This window comes from Haliaeetus leucocephalus, unplaced genomic scaffold (genome assembly GCF_000737465.1).
Source record: "Haliaeetus leucocephalus isolate CR32 unplaced genomic scaffold, Haliaeetus_leucocephalus-4.0 Scaffold795, whole genome shotgun sequence".
Taxonomy (NCBI): domain Eukaryota; kingdom Metazoa; phylum Chordata; class Aves; order Accipitriformes; family Accipitridae; genus Haliaeetus; species Haliaeetus leucocephalus.
This window is the reverse complement of record NW_010973231.1, coordinates 2,156,442-2,173,959: the sequence shown is the minus strand read 5'-3', so window position 1 is coordinate 2,173,959 and position 17,518 is coordinate 2,156,442. Positions and strand designations below refer to the sequence as shown.

General features: G+C 40.1%; 1 protein-coding gene across 6 annotated transcripts in view; it reads left to right on the top strand.

Moving 5' to 3' along the window:
* The window catches only part of LOC104840562 (ras-related protein Rab-9A), a 30,796-nt gene that overhangs the window by 3,603 nt on the left and 9,675 nt on the right, over positions 1 to 17,518 (top strand). For 3 of the 6 annotated variants that reach the window (XM_010581555.1, XM_010581557.1, XM_010581556.1), the window contains one exon: positions 8,332 to 9,641. The exons of 2 other annotated variants lie outside the window; for them this stretch is intronic. In XM_010581555.1, the coding sequence (XP_010579857.1) occupies positions 8,332 to 9,422 (1,091 nt within the window). In that variant the 3' untranslated portion in view covers positions 9,423 to 9,641. Of the gene's footprint in view, positions 1 to 3,345; positions 3,416 to 8,331; positions 9,642 to 17,518 lie in introns of those variants that run through there. One more of the 6 variants, XM_010581554.1, reaches the window with a different exon arrangement.

Sequence of the window (17,518 nt, the reverse complement as noted above, 5' to 3'; positions counted from 1 at the left end):
CCTGCTGGAAGCACCAGCTAGTACCTCATGCTGGCAAGTAGTGACAGGTGGCTAGGAGAAAAGGTATTCCTCTGCCAGCTTTCATAAGGCTTTGTCATAAAAATTTGAAAAACGAGAGAGTCCCATGGAAAATTAATGTGACTGTGTGCTCAAACTTGAAAGCATGATTTTGAATAAAGTTGGTTAATGCTGAAAAATAATCTGGTTGTAGATTAGAGGAACCATGTAAGTTTTTTATGTGAAATGGTGCAAATTTTAAACCAAATAAAGCACACATTATTTACACAAAATTTCAAATGAAACTGTTAAGGACAAACCTCTCTGAACTATATATATGCTTTATTATTGCTCCATTGAATCTTAATGTATTAGAATGTATTGTGAATCTGTATAGCTGTCCTATCGTGGAAGAGATTAGCCAATACCTCCACTTGATAACTTGCAGTCTAACTTCTTAAAAGTAAATTTTGTCCTTTTTTTTTTTAACTCTTTAGAAGTATTTTATTAAAAAGCTCAACCATATCAATAGAAATAAAGATTTCCAATCAGTGGAATAATGCATTACTTGTAACCTTTTCAGGGTTTAAGATGTTTGTCTAACTCAGATAACCAGTCAGTTCAGTAGAAAAATTCACATGGGTAAGGCAGACAAGATACAGGAGAAGCTAAAATATCTTCCAGTGAGAATCAGTTTAATTCTCAACTAAATTATTAAAAGAAACTGTTAGCAAGGTAACACTTCTGCTGGGATGCGTGTCCACTGTAACATCAGCTGGAGCTCCTAGAACTCAAACCAGCTGTAGCCGTTGAAGTTGTAAATAATTGTCTTGGCTACTTTTTGCCATGAGATAATTCAGAGGTGTTATTTGTTTGGTGTAGCTGCAATATGTGAGTCTTTTCCTGAGCTCCAGCTTATATACTGAGGTCAAACGAAGCCAGTGGCTAAGCAGTCTGGTAAGGGCAACAGCTTTTCCTATCTCATTAAATCCATGCATGTTTGATCTTATTAGAAAAATGTGCCGACAACTCTACTTTGGGGTTGATCCCTGAGGCTTGATGACTTCATTATGCAGTCTATTGATTTTTTTTTAATTATCTTTTTAAGGAAATAAGAATTCTATCTTAATTAAAAATGGGGGTTCTAGGAGAAGCAACTCCAAATCAGGATTAAAAATTTGCCTTGTAAAAGAGGCTACTATGTGCATCTTCACATGAATGCAACGTGCTCTGCCCTCTCTCCCCTGCAAACTCCTTCTCTTGGGAAGAAAGCTGTGGGATAATGTTTCCAGTGAGAGAAAAGCAGGGCAGAGACAGTATAGCTCCAGATTAGTTAAGAGCACCGTAGTTCAAGCAGTCACTGATGTAAAAAATGCAGAACAAAGCTATTGTTCTATCAGACTACTTTCCATTATGCACAAACTCTTTCACCAGATGTTGTCCTGGAAAATTTCTTGAAACAATGTTTTATGTAGTATTCTTAATTTTCCTTTTCTTGCTCACTGTGGCTCTATTCTGTTGTGTGCAGAAGAATAAAAGATGCATTTTGCCTCTGGTACTACAGTGATAGCGTTCTGCAAGTGAAGTAGAGATTTTGGGGGAATGGTTTTGCAACAATCCTGAGCTCACGTACTCTGCTGCTTCTGGATCTTTGACCGAGAGGTGACTCTCTTGGTCGGTGAGGTGTCGGTGGTCATGGACATCTGGCAATAGTGCTGTTGTATCATCTCAGTTATTATTGTATTAACTTAACTTTATTTGTAGGGATATTCTTAGAAGATGAATTTCTGTATAGTTCAGAATTTTTTAGGGATGGGAGGCAGTCTGGCTTAGAGGCAGGAAGAGTTCTGATTTTTGTGAAGACGGAATAAAAGCCCTGGAACGTTGTTTCTTGGTGACATCTTTGGTATCTGCTCTCCCACTGTAGATAGGATGAAGGAAAGTTTATGAGTCTGGAGGCTGGCTGTGAGAATTCTCTGATTTTCTCTTAGGCCCTGAGTTTAAAATAACATTTGATAATTTTCATTGTTTATATGGAATTTAGGTTGCCCAAAGGATGAAATCTGGTGTTTCCAGGACTGTGCTATGCACCGTCCCTGCTATAGCATTAACCACATTTTTGGCAGAGAATTTATTACACCATTAGGAGTACTTGGCTTCTGATCTTTATCTTGGCTGTGGTCTGCATTTTCTTCTGATTACATAGGATTCCTTGGAGAAAAAAAATCTACATCTGAGGTTCGGATGAGGGAGAAGAGGACTGGTGTTCAGCCCTTCCAAGGCATTCATCCATACTTACTTGAATGCATTCTGAGTTTGTCTTGGTTTATCAGTGAGAGTTAGCTGTGCTAAGGCAAAATAGGCTATGGCTTTGAACCAAGTAAGGCATATAGCAGAGACAAGGCATTTACCCCAAATGGATTTGGAGAGGGCAGTGTTTTTTCCAGGGATTGGCTTTGCAGTTAGCACCAAGTGTCTCAGGCTGGGGTTTTTTGTTTGTTTGTTTGTTTTCCCCTGCTTAGTTGTTTTACTGTTTAAAAAAGTTCTGATTCAACTCGGTATTATTACAGGATGACGATATTTTAAACCTGAGGTAGCCTGATCTTTTTTTTCCTCAGGAGCAAACTGACTGACAAGATTTTTATTGATCACCATCATTTATTCTTGTATACACAAGTGACTCATTATACCATGCAGTCAGTGTGAGAGCTCCTAATGACTTGGCCAGAAAGTACCTCATCAGCATAGTATTACAGAGTCTCATTGTAAATACAAGTCAATCTCTACCTTGTAACCTTCAAAGGACACTTGGAATTCAAACGGATGTTCTCATGCATTGCTGAAGTTAAGCAGGATGGAAATGCTTTGTGTAGTTGTAGGAGGGATGAGGGTGTTGGTTTTGTACTGCACAAAATTGTGATACTATCATTTGTACTTTTGTTCTTGCATCTCTACAATAACAAAAATGCATGATTCATTTCATAACTTAAGAAAAAAAATCCTTTTTCTTGGATTTCTTACCTCTTGGAACTAGGAAGACAGCAGAACAGTGCTGACTGAGCACGATTCAGTTAATTTTACAAATATTTGTTCAGCAGCATTTGCCAAATAGCATGAAATCAGGTAGAAAAGTGGTCAAATTCCAAATTTAGAAAAATCTTGAATGAAAGAGCAATGTGTAGGCCAATGACTGGATAAGGGATGCGCTCTTTCCCTCCTGTCTGTATCCCAGCGCCTTTGGACTTACAGGGTTGGGGTTTTTTTGCCAGATTTAGGCAAATAGGTACCCTAAAAACGTGAAGTCTCTTAAAGGTCATAGGGAAATTGTTTTATCTTTTATCTTAACAGGCTGGAGTTTTCTCATTATGCGCATTTCACAAGACTCCGTGGTTTTGCTATGCTACAGCTCCCTCAAGTGGTAAAACAATTTCCCATTTGGAATTGCAGTTTGGTTTCTGTGAAACACTTGCTTTCTCTTCAGAAAGTTTGGAGACTTCCCCCAACCTCCTCTTTGTTGTATCTTTTTTTTTTTTCTTTCAAGGAAGCGAGCAGAAGTAAAATGAACCATTTCATAACCTTGTATGTTCTTTGTAAGTTCAGGAATCTGTTTAATTTCTAATCCTGTAAAATAATGGTCTCTGTCAGCCTTGGTGATAAATCCAGTCCTTGCTTGATTTACTGGCCAACAAATGCACAAACAACTTTTTTTTTTTTTTTCTTTCTCCACCACACTAACTTTTAATTTGGAAGCTGAGATGAAATTTATGGTTGAGTAGTTAGTGTAGTATTTCAGATGTATGTATTATTTTTCATCTTGAAGGATCTTAAAATCCTTTGCAAACTAGGTACACACAACGAAGCCAGTGCCACTCCAAGAATGCTTTCCTCACAGAAGCCTCGCTATTGTCACTGCTAAAAACATGTTTATTACCCTTATTTAGTGGTTTCTCTGCTGGCTATTTCTTGTGCATCTGCTAGTTACCAGTGAATATCCCACTCCATTGAAGTAATTAATTATGGATTTGGTTCTGTTCTTGTCATATATTTTTGATGACTTGCCTTTTCTGTTGTTTTTACCTAATAAGTTAGGTAATAAGTTTGAAGGGAGTCACTCAGTCCTACCTCTTTGCTCTATGTTGTACACATTGAGGAAAGCATTCCTTCAGAAGTGATTGTTTTGACTTAAATGCGAGTAGTCTGTTAGGTGGTTGAGTTTCCAAAATTATTTTAAAATCATTGTTCATATTTTGATTTCCATGTTCTGTTTTCAGTTTGTTTAACTTCTGCCATAACATTTAGGTACTTGAATTTAACAATGCATAAACTTGAAAAAGTCAATGCATGACTAAGAAGATCTTAACATTTCTAATAATTTAATTTATTGCCTTAGCACACATGTGGAAGAAGTCCTAAGGTAGAACATATATACTGCATTTAATCCAATCTAAACCAGCCTTTTATATATCTGGTAGAGGGTTAAAAAAAAAACCAAACAACCCAAACAAGTTGTCTTAGATCTGCCTGTTAGAAAAAAAAATCTTAGTGTGGGGTGATGAGTTAGCATGTCAGCTCCTTCTCAGTAGCTGTAGGTGTCCAGTGAGCATAAGGTAATTGACTGTGAGCGTGTGGCAGAATGGCTACATTCTCGCTGCAGATGCCAACGTGTGGGCTCCGGCTCCCCTCAGAAGCTTTGTGTTAGTCACCCCAGCTGTCAGTGCCTACTCATAGCTGTGGAGCCGAAGGAGTCTTTTTCAGCCGTGTAATTTTCTTGTGTGAGATTGGCCACAGAAACAGGCATGTCTTCACCTTGCCACCCTGGTGGGCTACCTAGAGTCAGGTGGATAACCATGAGCAAGGACCACTCCCATAAAGCAGATGATATCTGTGGACTTTATGCACCATTTCTTATGTACAGATCCTCACCCTGCAATATTAGAGAGGAAACTTTCTATGAAGCATAGTCCTCAATGAAAGATCGAAACTCCTCCCTTACCTTTGTTGCAGGGTAAAAGTATATGCATGGACAAATTATCAGCAGAGCACTTTGTGTGTAGTAATTTCTTTGCATGTCCATAGTCCTGTATACTAAATATTGAGAATTCATGAAGTCGTCTTGCATTTCAATAAGTATATTTTATGGGATGTGTAGCATAATACAATACATCAGATAGGTACAAGGACTGAAGAAAATTATGTTTCAAGTGGAGTATGTGAGAAGGAGCAGAATTGATTCTAAAGCACAGGGCAGTCATACTGGCTGAGCGTATAACTGTATCACCAACTCTGCCCTAGACTGCATGAAAAACAGTAGATCAACAGATCATAATTTTCTAATATCAGCTACTTAGTATTCAGGAGACGGGGAACCATCCTGCTGTAGTGATGGCTGCCCTACGTAAGAAAACACCTCTTTCCACTTTCACAGCCTCTGCGTGTTCCTGCAGCAGAACAGATGAGTGGATGCAATTAAATGTGCTTTTCAGTATGACAATGCATAGAGTTCAACTTAAGTATTTGAAAAATTCATCCTGTTTCTCTGATTCTGCAACTTCTTGAGGAGTAAATCAGTTTCTGTAATAGCCATTATTGAGGTTTCGCAGGATTTCAAAATGTCAAACAAGAATGAGCTGTTTAATACAGGTTAAGTGAATGCACAGAGCATTCACTGTGGAGGTCAGCTTGGTCTATAGAAACGGATGAAGGTTTGTGCTCACTCTCTCTGTCTCTGTCCTTTCCTTTTGTGGAGCTCTGAGGCCCTATCTAAAGTTTGAACTTAGTTCTGTCATGCAGAAAACAAGTTAGCTGGGCTGGTCCTCATAGAAAGCAACAGAGCATGGAAATTACCCAGCTGTATCACTTGTCTCTCCTCTCCCCCCATTCTCTGGAAATTTCATCACGGAAATGGTGATTGTGCAAGAAATCTGCTTATGAGTTCCTTTAAATATGGACATGTGTAGCTAGCTTTGTATCAGTCTCTACCAGGCAGATGACTTTTTCTGGAGTAGAATCGGGTTGTATGCAACTTCAGACAAAACATTGGTTTTTTGCACAAGTTTAGAAGACTAACTCCTAAGAAGAGACAAACGCTTAACACTCACAGCATACCATTCAATTTTGCATTCTACATTTAATTCTCCTTTTCAGCAAACAGGAGAAGTAACATTAGTAGTATTAACACTCTGTGTGTGTAAATTTGCATATAGCAATGCACTGAGCATCTTTTGGTTAAAGGGCTTGATAAAGAGGAATTGAAATCTTACTCAAGCCATGAGAGACTGCATTCTGAAATCCCCTTTTTCTTTTGTTTAATGCATCAGAATATATGGGAGCATGCTTTAATAATGCTACGGCTGTAAGAAAACAGGTATTTTTTAGGCTATAAAGGGATGTGTCTTTAAAGAATTTCCAAAAATAGCAATTAGGAGTTTGTAGATGTCGCTGTTTTGAAACTGTTTTGCAGGTATCGCTATTTTTGAACTGCCCTGCCCTGATTGATAATCAAACTGTAATATGATGCCAGCACTAGCAAGGGAAAGGGCAGTGGTGGGGACCTCAGTTAAAAGTTTAGTAGTCCGGCTTGCTTCTCTGTTAGCAGCTATAAAGAGAAACTTTGGGAAGAGATATAACATGATCTCTTGCACAGCAAGTGAAAGGTTGAGGGTCATGTAGGAACCAGAATGGCGTTTGGGTCTTAAGATCCACTGAGTTACGTCAGGCTCACTTAAACTTGCTGCAGAGTAGCCTCAACCTTTGCTTTGCAGCTCCCAATAAAATGTGTTCAGCTGCTTACTGTTTAGTAATTGAAGAAATCTCTAATATCAAGTTATGGTGACGTATAAAAGTTCTTCAGAAGGCCTGAAAACTTGTGACATCTCCACCAGGTGCTTGAAAAAGTCATTTAGATCAGTGGTTTGGTTTTGGTCAGATACTATGCCCACATTAGCTGTTTAATTTTATTCTTTTGAAGTAACAAAGATGTGAGGAAAAAGTCTGAAATCAAAAAAAAAAACATAAGGATTTGTGAAAAAATCTTGGTAAGTTAAGGTATAGTTACAGGAGTGACTGGCTTTAAAAAAAACAACAAAACAAAACAAACCCCAACAACAACCACAAAAGCACCTACAATGTGGAGGTTTTGGACCCACTTTGATTTTTCTATTATTGTGTATCATTGCAACTTGTACTGAGTTCATTTGTAGTCAGATGCTTGAAAACTGTGAAAAATGGAAAGAGAGGTTTACATACATGTTTCTAAAAGTTGAAACGTAAGTCAGTTTTTCTGAGGAAGATTATTTTGCATATGTGTTCTGGAAGGATGACAGCAATGATCTCCCTGCATCTGGAGTCTTGCAGTAAACTTCCATGTCATTGCAACTTTCAGATTAAATTAGTGCAGTGTTTACTTACAAATCTGCCTTTAGAGATTATCGGGACGCTATTAGAGAATGTATTCAACAGTGTGAAATCATTAGGTTATTCAAGTACCTGTTATAGCAGAAGGTCCCAGACATGGTTTTTAATAGACTTTAAATTTCTGTAATAGAAAAACAAACTGATTTTCTGAAAACAGCATTTTTATTAAATTCAGTTTGTTGACACCAATACTGTAAAAGCCTGACAAATATTTTTATTGTTTCTCTGTATGTGTGAGGAGGGGGAGATATGTTTCCTATAAGGCCTCCTTTTTATTTTTTTGGAAAGCGTATCATTTGATAACTGTCTAGATTTTGAACATCAATGGATGATCATCTAGTGCTTTTGGTGAAATTTGCTGAATTTCAGAACTTGTTGCTGCTTGGTAGTCCAGTGGTACTAGAGTGTACTAATGCGCAAACACTGCCAAGTCTACCTGTAAGCTCATGCAGCAGAGTGGTTGTGTAGTTACCTACTTTCTTGTAGTTGAGAATCTCCCTGTGAACTTCTGTAGTGGTGTGCATGTATGACAAACATTTTTATTACGCTAGTAGTGTCTTTGTTAGCGTGGTTTTTGGCAAGACGCTGTGCTTTTCCTTAAAAATTAGTGTCATACCCTACTTTTTAAATTGTCAACCCTGCCACAGCAGAAGTCTCTGCGGGTTCTCCTTTCCACCAGTATTTTCCTTGGATGAGTGAAGACTAGCATGCCCACTTGCATTTTTCCAGGACCCAGGCTCCTCTGCATTTTGTATTTGCTCTACTAACTCTACTGTACACCATTTAAAGAAAAAGCTGCCAAAAACAGTGATCTGTACAAATAAAATGGTGTAAAATAAAAAGAAAACCTTGTGAGAATATGTAGAAAATGAATTAACGTCATAACTGCAATAAATATGATAAACATTTTTTTGCTTTCAGGTTTAAAAATGTCTGACCAGAAAAATATTGCACACAGAGCCCATTGTATTGAAAAACTACTGTCTGAGAACAATTTCCAAGATATTGAGGATCATCTTAAAGAACTTGAAGATGTTGATATGACTATAGAGTATCTTCAGGGGACTGAAGTTGCCAAGGCTGTATACAGAGTACTCAAGAGCTGCCCTTCAGCAGAGTTGAAGAAGAAAGCAAAGCAGTTACTGTCAAGGTGGAAAGCACTTTACAAGAATAACTGTGTTCAGTCAAAGCAAGTTAAAAAGTCAGTGTCTGTGTATGTGAAAGAGGAAAGTGAACATCTCAGTGTGGTTCCTAGAGAGCAGTTGCTGTCTGAAGGACCGTGTCAGCAGGAGGTGTTAGATGCTGCTAGTTCTAAAACTTTGGTCCCATCGCAACCTGTTAGAAAAGTGGTAGGTAACGACACAGAAGGCAGCGTGAATCAGCTTGCTTCTTTTGAGGAACAACACACTGATAATGAAGATTCTAAACCTCCTGTTAAGGAAGCAAGTCTGCAGCAGGATCTGATGAGAGCTCTGAGGTGTAAATGTACGGATCTTCTTTATAAAGCTTTGACTGGTTCTGCCAAAGACGAAGAAAAAACTGATAAATGGCTAGAGCTATCTAAAGAAATTGAAGAACATATTTTTGCTCTTCATGCTAAAAATGACAAAAAGTACAAAAATTGTATCAGAAGCAAAATCTCTAACCTGAAGAACCCTAAAAGTTGCCACTTAAAACATAAACTTTTTTCAGGGACTTTGAGTCCAAAGGCTTTTGCTGAGATGACAGTGATGGAAATGGCCAGCGATGAACTGAAACAGCTCAGGGCTCTGTATGCAGAATCATCTGTTCGGGAACATCAGCTTCCACAAGTTATTAATGGCACACAGACAAACAAAATAAAGTGTAGGCGCTGTGAAAAATTTGATTGCACTGTCACTATGATAGCCAGAGGAACTCTATTTCTTCCAGGTTGGGTGCGAAACACAAATCCAGATGAACAAATGTTGACTTACGTTATTTGTAATGAATGTGGAGAGCAGTGGTATCACAGCAGATGGATTTGTTTGTAATGCTATCCTTCTTTAATAAGTGGTTTAGAAACATAGATTTGAGAAGGTATCTCTGTTGAAACTGTATAATTTAAAATTTTGTATTGATATTATGTAGATGCTGCCACTAAAGTGCAAAATCAGTTTTAAAAGTTATTTTTCAAGATGACTTGAATAAATTATGTGGTTTTAAGTAATGTCAATACATAAAGAAATAAAAGGGAAAAAATGGTAACACTACATCTGAGAGGAATATTCACTAGTAACTCCATTAAAAATATTCCAAGTGCTGCAATTTTTTTCCCCAAGGTACTGAGTACTTGGAATTTTCATTATCTTCAGCAGGAGTTCTTTCACAGAATGTAAGTTTCATTTACAGTAAACAAACTTTCCAAAACTGCAGTTCACATACTTGTGTGCATTGCAGAATGTTCAGCATAGACTCATTCCTTAAATAAATCACTTCTTGCAAGTAAGTGTGAGATTATTAAGTTGGTTTGAGAGCTAATGTAACAGGAAAAAAAGGAATGAAGAATAGAGTGTAAAAGAGGGAGAAGGCAGCTAGCAAATGAAAGCAAAAATGAAGTTCTACTTTAGCTTTTTAAAGCTATTGGAAAATAGGACTTGCGACAATCTCTCAGTTTGGAGTTCAGATTTGCAATGTAAGATGATATGTCCTGCAACTGTTAAGAAATTAAGGCAGGATCAGACAAGTGTTTATTTCAGGCAATTATGTAAATACATTATTAAATTTATATCTTTATTTAATAAATAAAGGCATGAAGCTAATATCTGAATGGATATCCTCTCTTGAACTGGGTCATCTGTCCTGAACTGAGCAAATTAATGTTTTTATGTGGTGCAGATTACCCAGAAAAATGAATAGAAGGAAATCTAATAGCTAAAGCTTGTATACCTGTTTTTGTTCCAGAGTCAACAGGATTCCCAGTGGCTATATGCTAGAAGCATTTCTTTTTCAAAAATTACCACCTTAGTGTTGTTCTCATTTGAGTAATAGCCCTGTTGTTTTTTTTTTCTGGAAAACTTAAAGTTAGTTTAAAATCAACTATCTGAATACTTTGAATGGAGTATTTATCAGAAGTCAAGGAGATGTTTCTTCTCTCAGCTGGGAAAACCACCTGAATCTGGGTATCTTTCACAGCTGTCTATTGGTCTGTAGAAGACTATGTTCATACTGTGTGTCCCTGTTTCGGTTTCTTCACTGGTTTTGAGCTATTGTGAATGTTTAAATGAGAGGAAACGGGCCTTGCATTGAGTCCTGATTTTCTGAGCACACGAATGTGTCAACTGACAGACCTAAGGAAATGCAGGGAAGAACGTCTGCCCCGCCTGAGAGGTAAGGTTCTTGCAGCAAAGCAGTAGTACTGCTTGGAAACATAACCTCCTTCATCATGAATTTCCTTGTTGGAGTATGGACTAGATGGTGAAATGGGTCAATAAATTGCCAAAGTCATGCTTTAGGCACAGAGGAAAGTGTTTTGTTTCACCCTCTTGTATAAACCCAATAAAACTGCATACTTGGCATTAATGGGGATACCTTTTACAAACGCACAGCAGGCATTTTGCAGTTCAAGGCTAAAATGTATCAGCTGAGCAGAGAAGCCTGGTGAGTGTTTGGTGGAGGAATTAAGGACAGTTCCTGTGCCCATCCAGCTGTAACACAGCTGAGGCTGGTCAGCTTCTCTGGGCTGAGGCTCTGCCCTCAAGCTCTCCAGCCACATGATTTGTCAGAGAGAGGAGTTAGGGGCATGAGATGAGAAAATAGCTCTTGGTGAACTAAAAGCCAGCCAGGACTAAAAAGTGAAGACAGGCTTTTATCTGTATATGGTGGAAGTGGTGTGTAAGCCGATGTTACAAAGAGGCGCTTACTATTATTCCACTGAAAAAAAACCCAAGAAAAATCTTTTCCGTTCTGTGAAGTGTTAACAGTTAACTTTCAGCCGTGTGATTTACTGTGGTATTATGTAGATTTTTATCATGTGAAAATGTGTGTTTTAGTGGAATTGCACTGATAGAAAACAAATATTAAAGCATTAGGCCAGACCCGCAGTGTTCAACTGTGTAACCAATCGGTTAATATCTGACCTTCCTTCCCAGCCCTTAGCCTTGTGCTGGAATTGATGTTTACAAGTAGGCCTGCTTGTTTAAGTTCAAGTACTTCTGTGTAAAGTATTATTTTTAGTTTTCAATAAAACTACAGGAAAGCAAACACTTCTGTGTTACTGGTTCACAGTAAGCACAGAGTTGTGTGCTGTCATTTTGGAGGTCATGGTCCTGTTGAGGAGAGCTATATGCCTGTACTGTGCTGTGTCAGAACACTGTGTAGCAGGAGGTTTTATTTTAGCTGTGAGCAACAGACACTTATAAATAATTTCTGCCTGCAGATAGTTTTGAAGCCATTCCAGTAACGTATAGCTCATCCACGTTTTGTCTTGGGGAAGGGAAATGTTACAAGGCATGGATGGTGTTTTTGACAGAATGTGTTTCAAGGGTAAAATTTGTAGCTGTAATACTGACTACATTTCTGACATATTGTGTAACATCATTTTCTTTTGAACTGTCTCCATCGCTAAATATATAGTGCTAAGCTATATGCCCCAACATGACTGGGATTTTCTACAGATCCATATTTACTGAGGAGCTAAGAAAATGTAAACAGCAGCTATCTTAAAACTTTTTCAAATCATTAAGCAAGCCTGCCTCACTGCAGATCTGAGTGAGCTGTGCCTGCAGCAGCAAGAGGGTTGTTTCATTCTAGGCTTTCACATCTTGCTCTTTCTCCTAAGATGGGGAAATAATAAAATCCAGTTACTAACAACTGCAGTTGCAGCTTATGGTATAGAAACAACTGTCAGTAACTACAAATAGTCAAAAAGTGGATTATAACCATGCCCCTTTTACAGCTGTCCCTTAACTTTATTCTGTCTGTTTCAAACCAAGAGCAGTCAGAACTCCTAGGGCAAGTCCTTGGTGCCCTCACAGTTGTAAACTCAGCGTTTTAAAGTGGTTTTCCATGGTAATACATTGTGAGCAGGCATTCCTCCATTGCCTTCCTTCCCAGTAACAATTCAACCCGAGAGCTGGCTTTGTAACAAATCCAGTTAAAGCTAGACATTACAAACTGAGAATATATTTGTAAATTTTCTGAAATCCAGGAATCGTGAAAAGAATTTCTGTTCATATTGAAAGAGATGGAACCCTTACCTTTATTCAGGAGTTACCTAGTCTAAGCTGCTGGCTGCTGGTTCAACACACAAATAGTTGCTAGGTTCTTAGCATGACCTAAAAGCCGGGTACAAAATACACTGCTGCTTGCTCAGATAGTCTGTGAGACAAGGATGAGATCTGGGAATATTGGCAGAAAGGAGCAGAAGGTATTGGGAGGCAGGGAGAGCGAACTGGGCCTGTTTTAAGTACGCTGAGGACACAGATCTGTAGGGAATGAGGCTTTGTTGTTCCAGGGCTGGTGAAAAAGCTCATCAGGTTCGGTTTCATTTTATGCCTAGTTCATGCTGATAAACATGCTGCCCACAACTTCACATTTAAGGGTTAATGAAAGTGTATACAAAATCATGAATTATTGTGTTACCTTCTTGATCATCTTATGCCATTGGTTATTTTTGCCTAACACAGTTCATTACCACTTTGGCCATTTTTCCATTTGTGTTTGTATCTGATGCTCGTTACTTGAAAGGTTTAGTAGAAAGCAGGTGTCATGTGTAGCATCATGTGCCACTATTTATCAGAATACTGTACAGGCATGAAGTGCCAAATAGGAGAGACAGTCATTCAAGTAAATCATTGCTCTTATTTAAAAAGGCGTGGTCGTAGTTTCACTAAGCAAAGTACTGCTCTAGGCCACAGTGTGTCAATAGGTTCTATTGCCCCTACCCTGATTGTGTAACTGCACCGGCTTAAAATGTTTGACTGGATAAGATTGTGTGCTTTGGCTGAAAATGGCTCTAAAAAGTCAACTTGCAACTACACAGCGTATGCGCCAGCAGGAGGGTCTAGATTACTGGAGTACAGGGAGTGTCAGAGTCCAGAAGCAAGAATAAAAGGAAAGCTTTGAAAAGTGAGATTCTTTTGTTGTTGAAGTCGTCTTTTTTCAGTTTGTTCCAGATGGGAAAAAGATCTCTTAACTTTTTTAAGCAGAGACAATTAGTTTTGGTACAATGTTTAGCATATCCATGATGCTACTCCACAAAGGAGCGTGACATTAGAGGTGACCCACACAGACATAGGACAAATGTATGCCGAATAAGGCTAAAGTCTCTGTTTGTTTTCACTGGGTGTTCCAGAGACGCTGTAAATTCAGCTGCTGCTTGAATCCTATGATTTAATAGTAGCAATAAGGTCTTAAACATAGATTGCATTCAAAGCTCAAGCAGCCCGCAGCTGCAGAAGTTGTAATACATGTCAAGATGAGAGCTAAATTAACAATGAATTTCACGCAACTTTCAATGTAAAAGCAAAGATGCTATTCTGAGGAGTGCTCTATTAATTGGAGTCGATGTTGCTCCCTTAACACCAGTGACAAAACTCCTGGTTGCTGGAGATCCACTGCCAGATCCATTTAATTTCATTCTGTTGAGGGCCTTTTGTATCTCCCTCATAACCCTCTTACTGTAACACTTTTCAGGGAGGCACTTGGCTGCCATTTTTTGTTTATAACTCTTTCTTCCTTTCCAAGCCAAAAGGAAATTTGTGCTGTTTATTTAAACTGTATTCCTTTCAGTCTGCTGTGCTATGTATGTTTGTTACTAAAGCCAAGCACTGCAACTCTTTAAACAAATAAAGAACAGCTCTTTTTCTGGCAAAAAGAAAAGTTACCTGGTAACAGGCTGTGGTTAAGGAGCAGATATGTTGAATTACCGTCCTTCAGGGAGTCTTCAGGGTGTAACGGCCCAGTTTGAGTGTGTGGAAGATAAGGAAAGAAACGAGCACTTTGATAATTTCTTGGATTGCTTGGGGGCTGGCTTGCTGCATTCTGGTATTAGCAGAGCCATAAAGGCAGATGACTTCATATCCCCTGATTTTGTACTGCTGTAATTCAGCCAGGAGGTGACAAATTCATGTTTTATCGAGGCCACGTCATCGCTTGCCAGGATGGCACAAAGTCTCCTTGCCAACTACAGATGGTAAAAAGCATTATTCACAAGCTCTATTATACGAGAGCTTTGCTTATACAGAACTTTCTCATACACACACACACGCACAAAATTGCCCTTTATTTGCCATTGGGACATTATTTGCGCCGTTTGCTAGCACGTGACATAACAACAATTGTCTCTTCATGAATACAGCTCTGTGAATAAAATCCTTGAGGTGCAAAGTCAGCTCTCGGATGAACGTGCCCGTGAGGGAGCAGCGAGGGTGGGTTGCTGCGCAGGAGGAGGCGAGCCAGGAGCGGAGGGTGGGTGGCAAGGAGTGCAGGGACAGTGACTTCGCTAAAAAGGGTCACTGTCCCGCAGCACCCAAACAAGAAGGGCAGGGCAGGTTCGGTGACGTTAATCGGCCAAAACCCCGGTGCGCAGCAGACGGGTCCGTGGGGAGGAAGCCGTGCTGAGGTGGGGCTGGCTGTCGAATGGGGTTTGGGGCACGAGGTGGGCTGCGGGACCGGGGCCACCGGGCTCAGGCAGGGACCGAGCCGAAACGTGGCTCCCGCTGGCACCGGGACCCTGAGGCAGAGCGGGACGGTCAGGCAGCGGCCTCGGGCAGGAGCAGAGCCCGCAGCGCCTGCTGTCAGGACCCTACGCTGTCTGCGGAATTTAAAACCGGAGCGATGTTGGTGTGTGCGTTTCAAACCGCGTCTCAGCTGGGCATTTTCCTCTGTCCGTTCCTAAGAACTGGCAGGTATACTTCATGTGACCGGCCGTATCAGTGGCATTATTTGTTCTACAGATTTTGATCATTCTACAGCAACTATTAGTTTTGTTACATACATGAGTAATAGTAACAGTGTGGACACAAGGGAAAAGGGCCTTCCGTTCCTGATGCTCAAGCATGCATGCGTGTGTTTTAACCATAAGAGTAACTCTACTGATACTCCATTATGCCTATAAAATCATAAGCATAATAGGCCATGGTTATGGCATGGTCCTTTTCTATTTTCTTTTATGTTCCCATGTAAAAGAAATAAAAATACATCCTATGTCAGAAGCTTAAGAATTTTGTTTCTAATTAGAATTTTAAAAATTTGAGGGACCTGGACAAGCTTGAGAAGTGGGCTCTTGTGAACTTCATGAGGTTCAATAAGGCCAAGTGCAAGGTCCTGCGCCTGGGTTGGGGCAATCCCCAGTATCAATACAGGCTGGGGGATGAAGGGAGTGAGAGCAGCCCTGCAGAGAAGGACTTGGGGGTACTGGTGGGTGAAAAACTGGACATGAGCCGGCAATGTGTGCTCACAGCCCAGAAAGCCAACTGTATCCTGGGCTGCATCACAAGAAACGTGGCCAGCAGGTCATGGGAGGTGATTCTGCCCATTTACTCTGTTCTGGTGAGACCCCACCTGCAGTTCTGCGTCCAGCTCTGGGGTCCTCAGCACAGGAGAGACAGGGACCTGTTAGAGGGGGTACAGAGGAGGGACACAAAAATGATCAGAGGGCTGGAACACCTACCCTGTAAAGAAAGGCTGAGAGTTGGGGTTGTTCAGCCTGGAGAAGAGAAGGCTCCAGGGAGACCTTACTGCAGCCTTTCAGTACTTAAAGGGGGCTTATAAGAAGGATGGGGACGAACATTTTAGCAGGGCCTGTTGCGATACGACAAGGGGTAGTGGTATTAAACTGAAAGAAGGTAGATTCAGGCTAGATACAAGGAAGAAATTTTTTTACAAAGAAGGTGGTGAAACCCTGGCCCAGGTTGCCCGGAGAGATGGCAGATGCCCCATCCCTGGAAACGTTCAAGGTCAGGTTGGACAGGGCTCTGAGCAGCTTGATCTAGTTGAAGATGTCCCTGCTCGTTGCAGGGGGCTTGGACTAGAAGACCTTTAAAGGTCCTTTCCAACCCAAACTATGCTATGATTCTATGATTCTAAATTTCCTTAAATGTATCCATGTGTCTGAGAACCAGTGTTGTCTCAAGAAAAAAAGATGGTACCTTCATCCGACAAGGTATCAAGTGCAAAATAGAGTAATTATTTCCTCCACTTCTAAATGCCGATTTTTTTTCTTTTTAAATCACAAAATAATGCCGTAACTGATCAGAGCTTATGTCTTAGAATTATCATCATTTAAAGAGGTAATTTTTTTACCCCTCCAGCACTTACTTGTATTTTAATTTAGCATTGGATGAAAGCAGATCCCAGGAAAAAAGTACTTAAAAAATTTCAAAGTCCAGCTTTGTTAGATAAGAATGGGTCTAGTATCATCAGATTTGCCTCTAGCACAGACTGCCTTTTAATAGTCCCGCTCCTGTCAGTAGGAGACATTTCCTTTTGGCGATACTGAGATCTTGTTTTCCATTCCTCGCGCCGCATTGTAAATCTAATCCAAAACAAGATGACTCTGCAAGTGGCAATTCCCATCCAATTGCATCTCCCTTATGATCGGGAGCATGTGACGACTGCTCGAGCAAACGAGCGCATTTCAAATGCTCTTTCCTTATGCGTGTCATCGCCTATTCCTCTTGATGATGTGGGAACCTCTTTAAATACACTTAAATAATTTCCGCTCTTTTAATTTTAATTACATTTTGCCCTGTCCTCGTGATGAGTTGTAAGAGCACAGAAGAGACTGTGTCACCGGCGTCTTTAGACTTTTCTTCCTGCGATCTTGTGTCAACAGTCACGTTGATGTTACCCTGGATTCCTATAGAAAAAGGTGTCCGACTACTCTATTTAGATAGCGTTCTTTGGATTTCGGTTAGCTCCTTCCCTGACAGGCGTATGTCTTTAGATGTCTCTCCCTGTAAAGCAAAGCTGCCTGAGTTTGCGTGGAGGACGGCGAGACTGCTGCCTTTAATCAACAACTCCGACCTGCAGATGCTGCGTAAAGGCGTTTCAAAGCTTAACGATTCAGAGCCTTCCGGAGCAAGTAAAAGCCGTGCCCTCTTGCAGCGGGGCAGTGCTGCTTCTTCTCAACGTTACACGCTAGCAG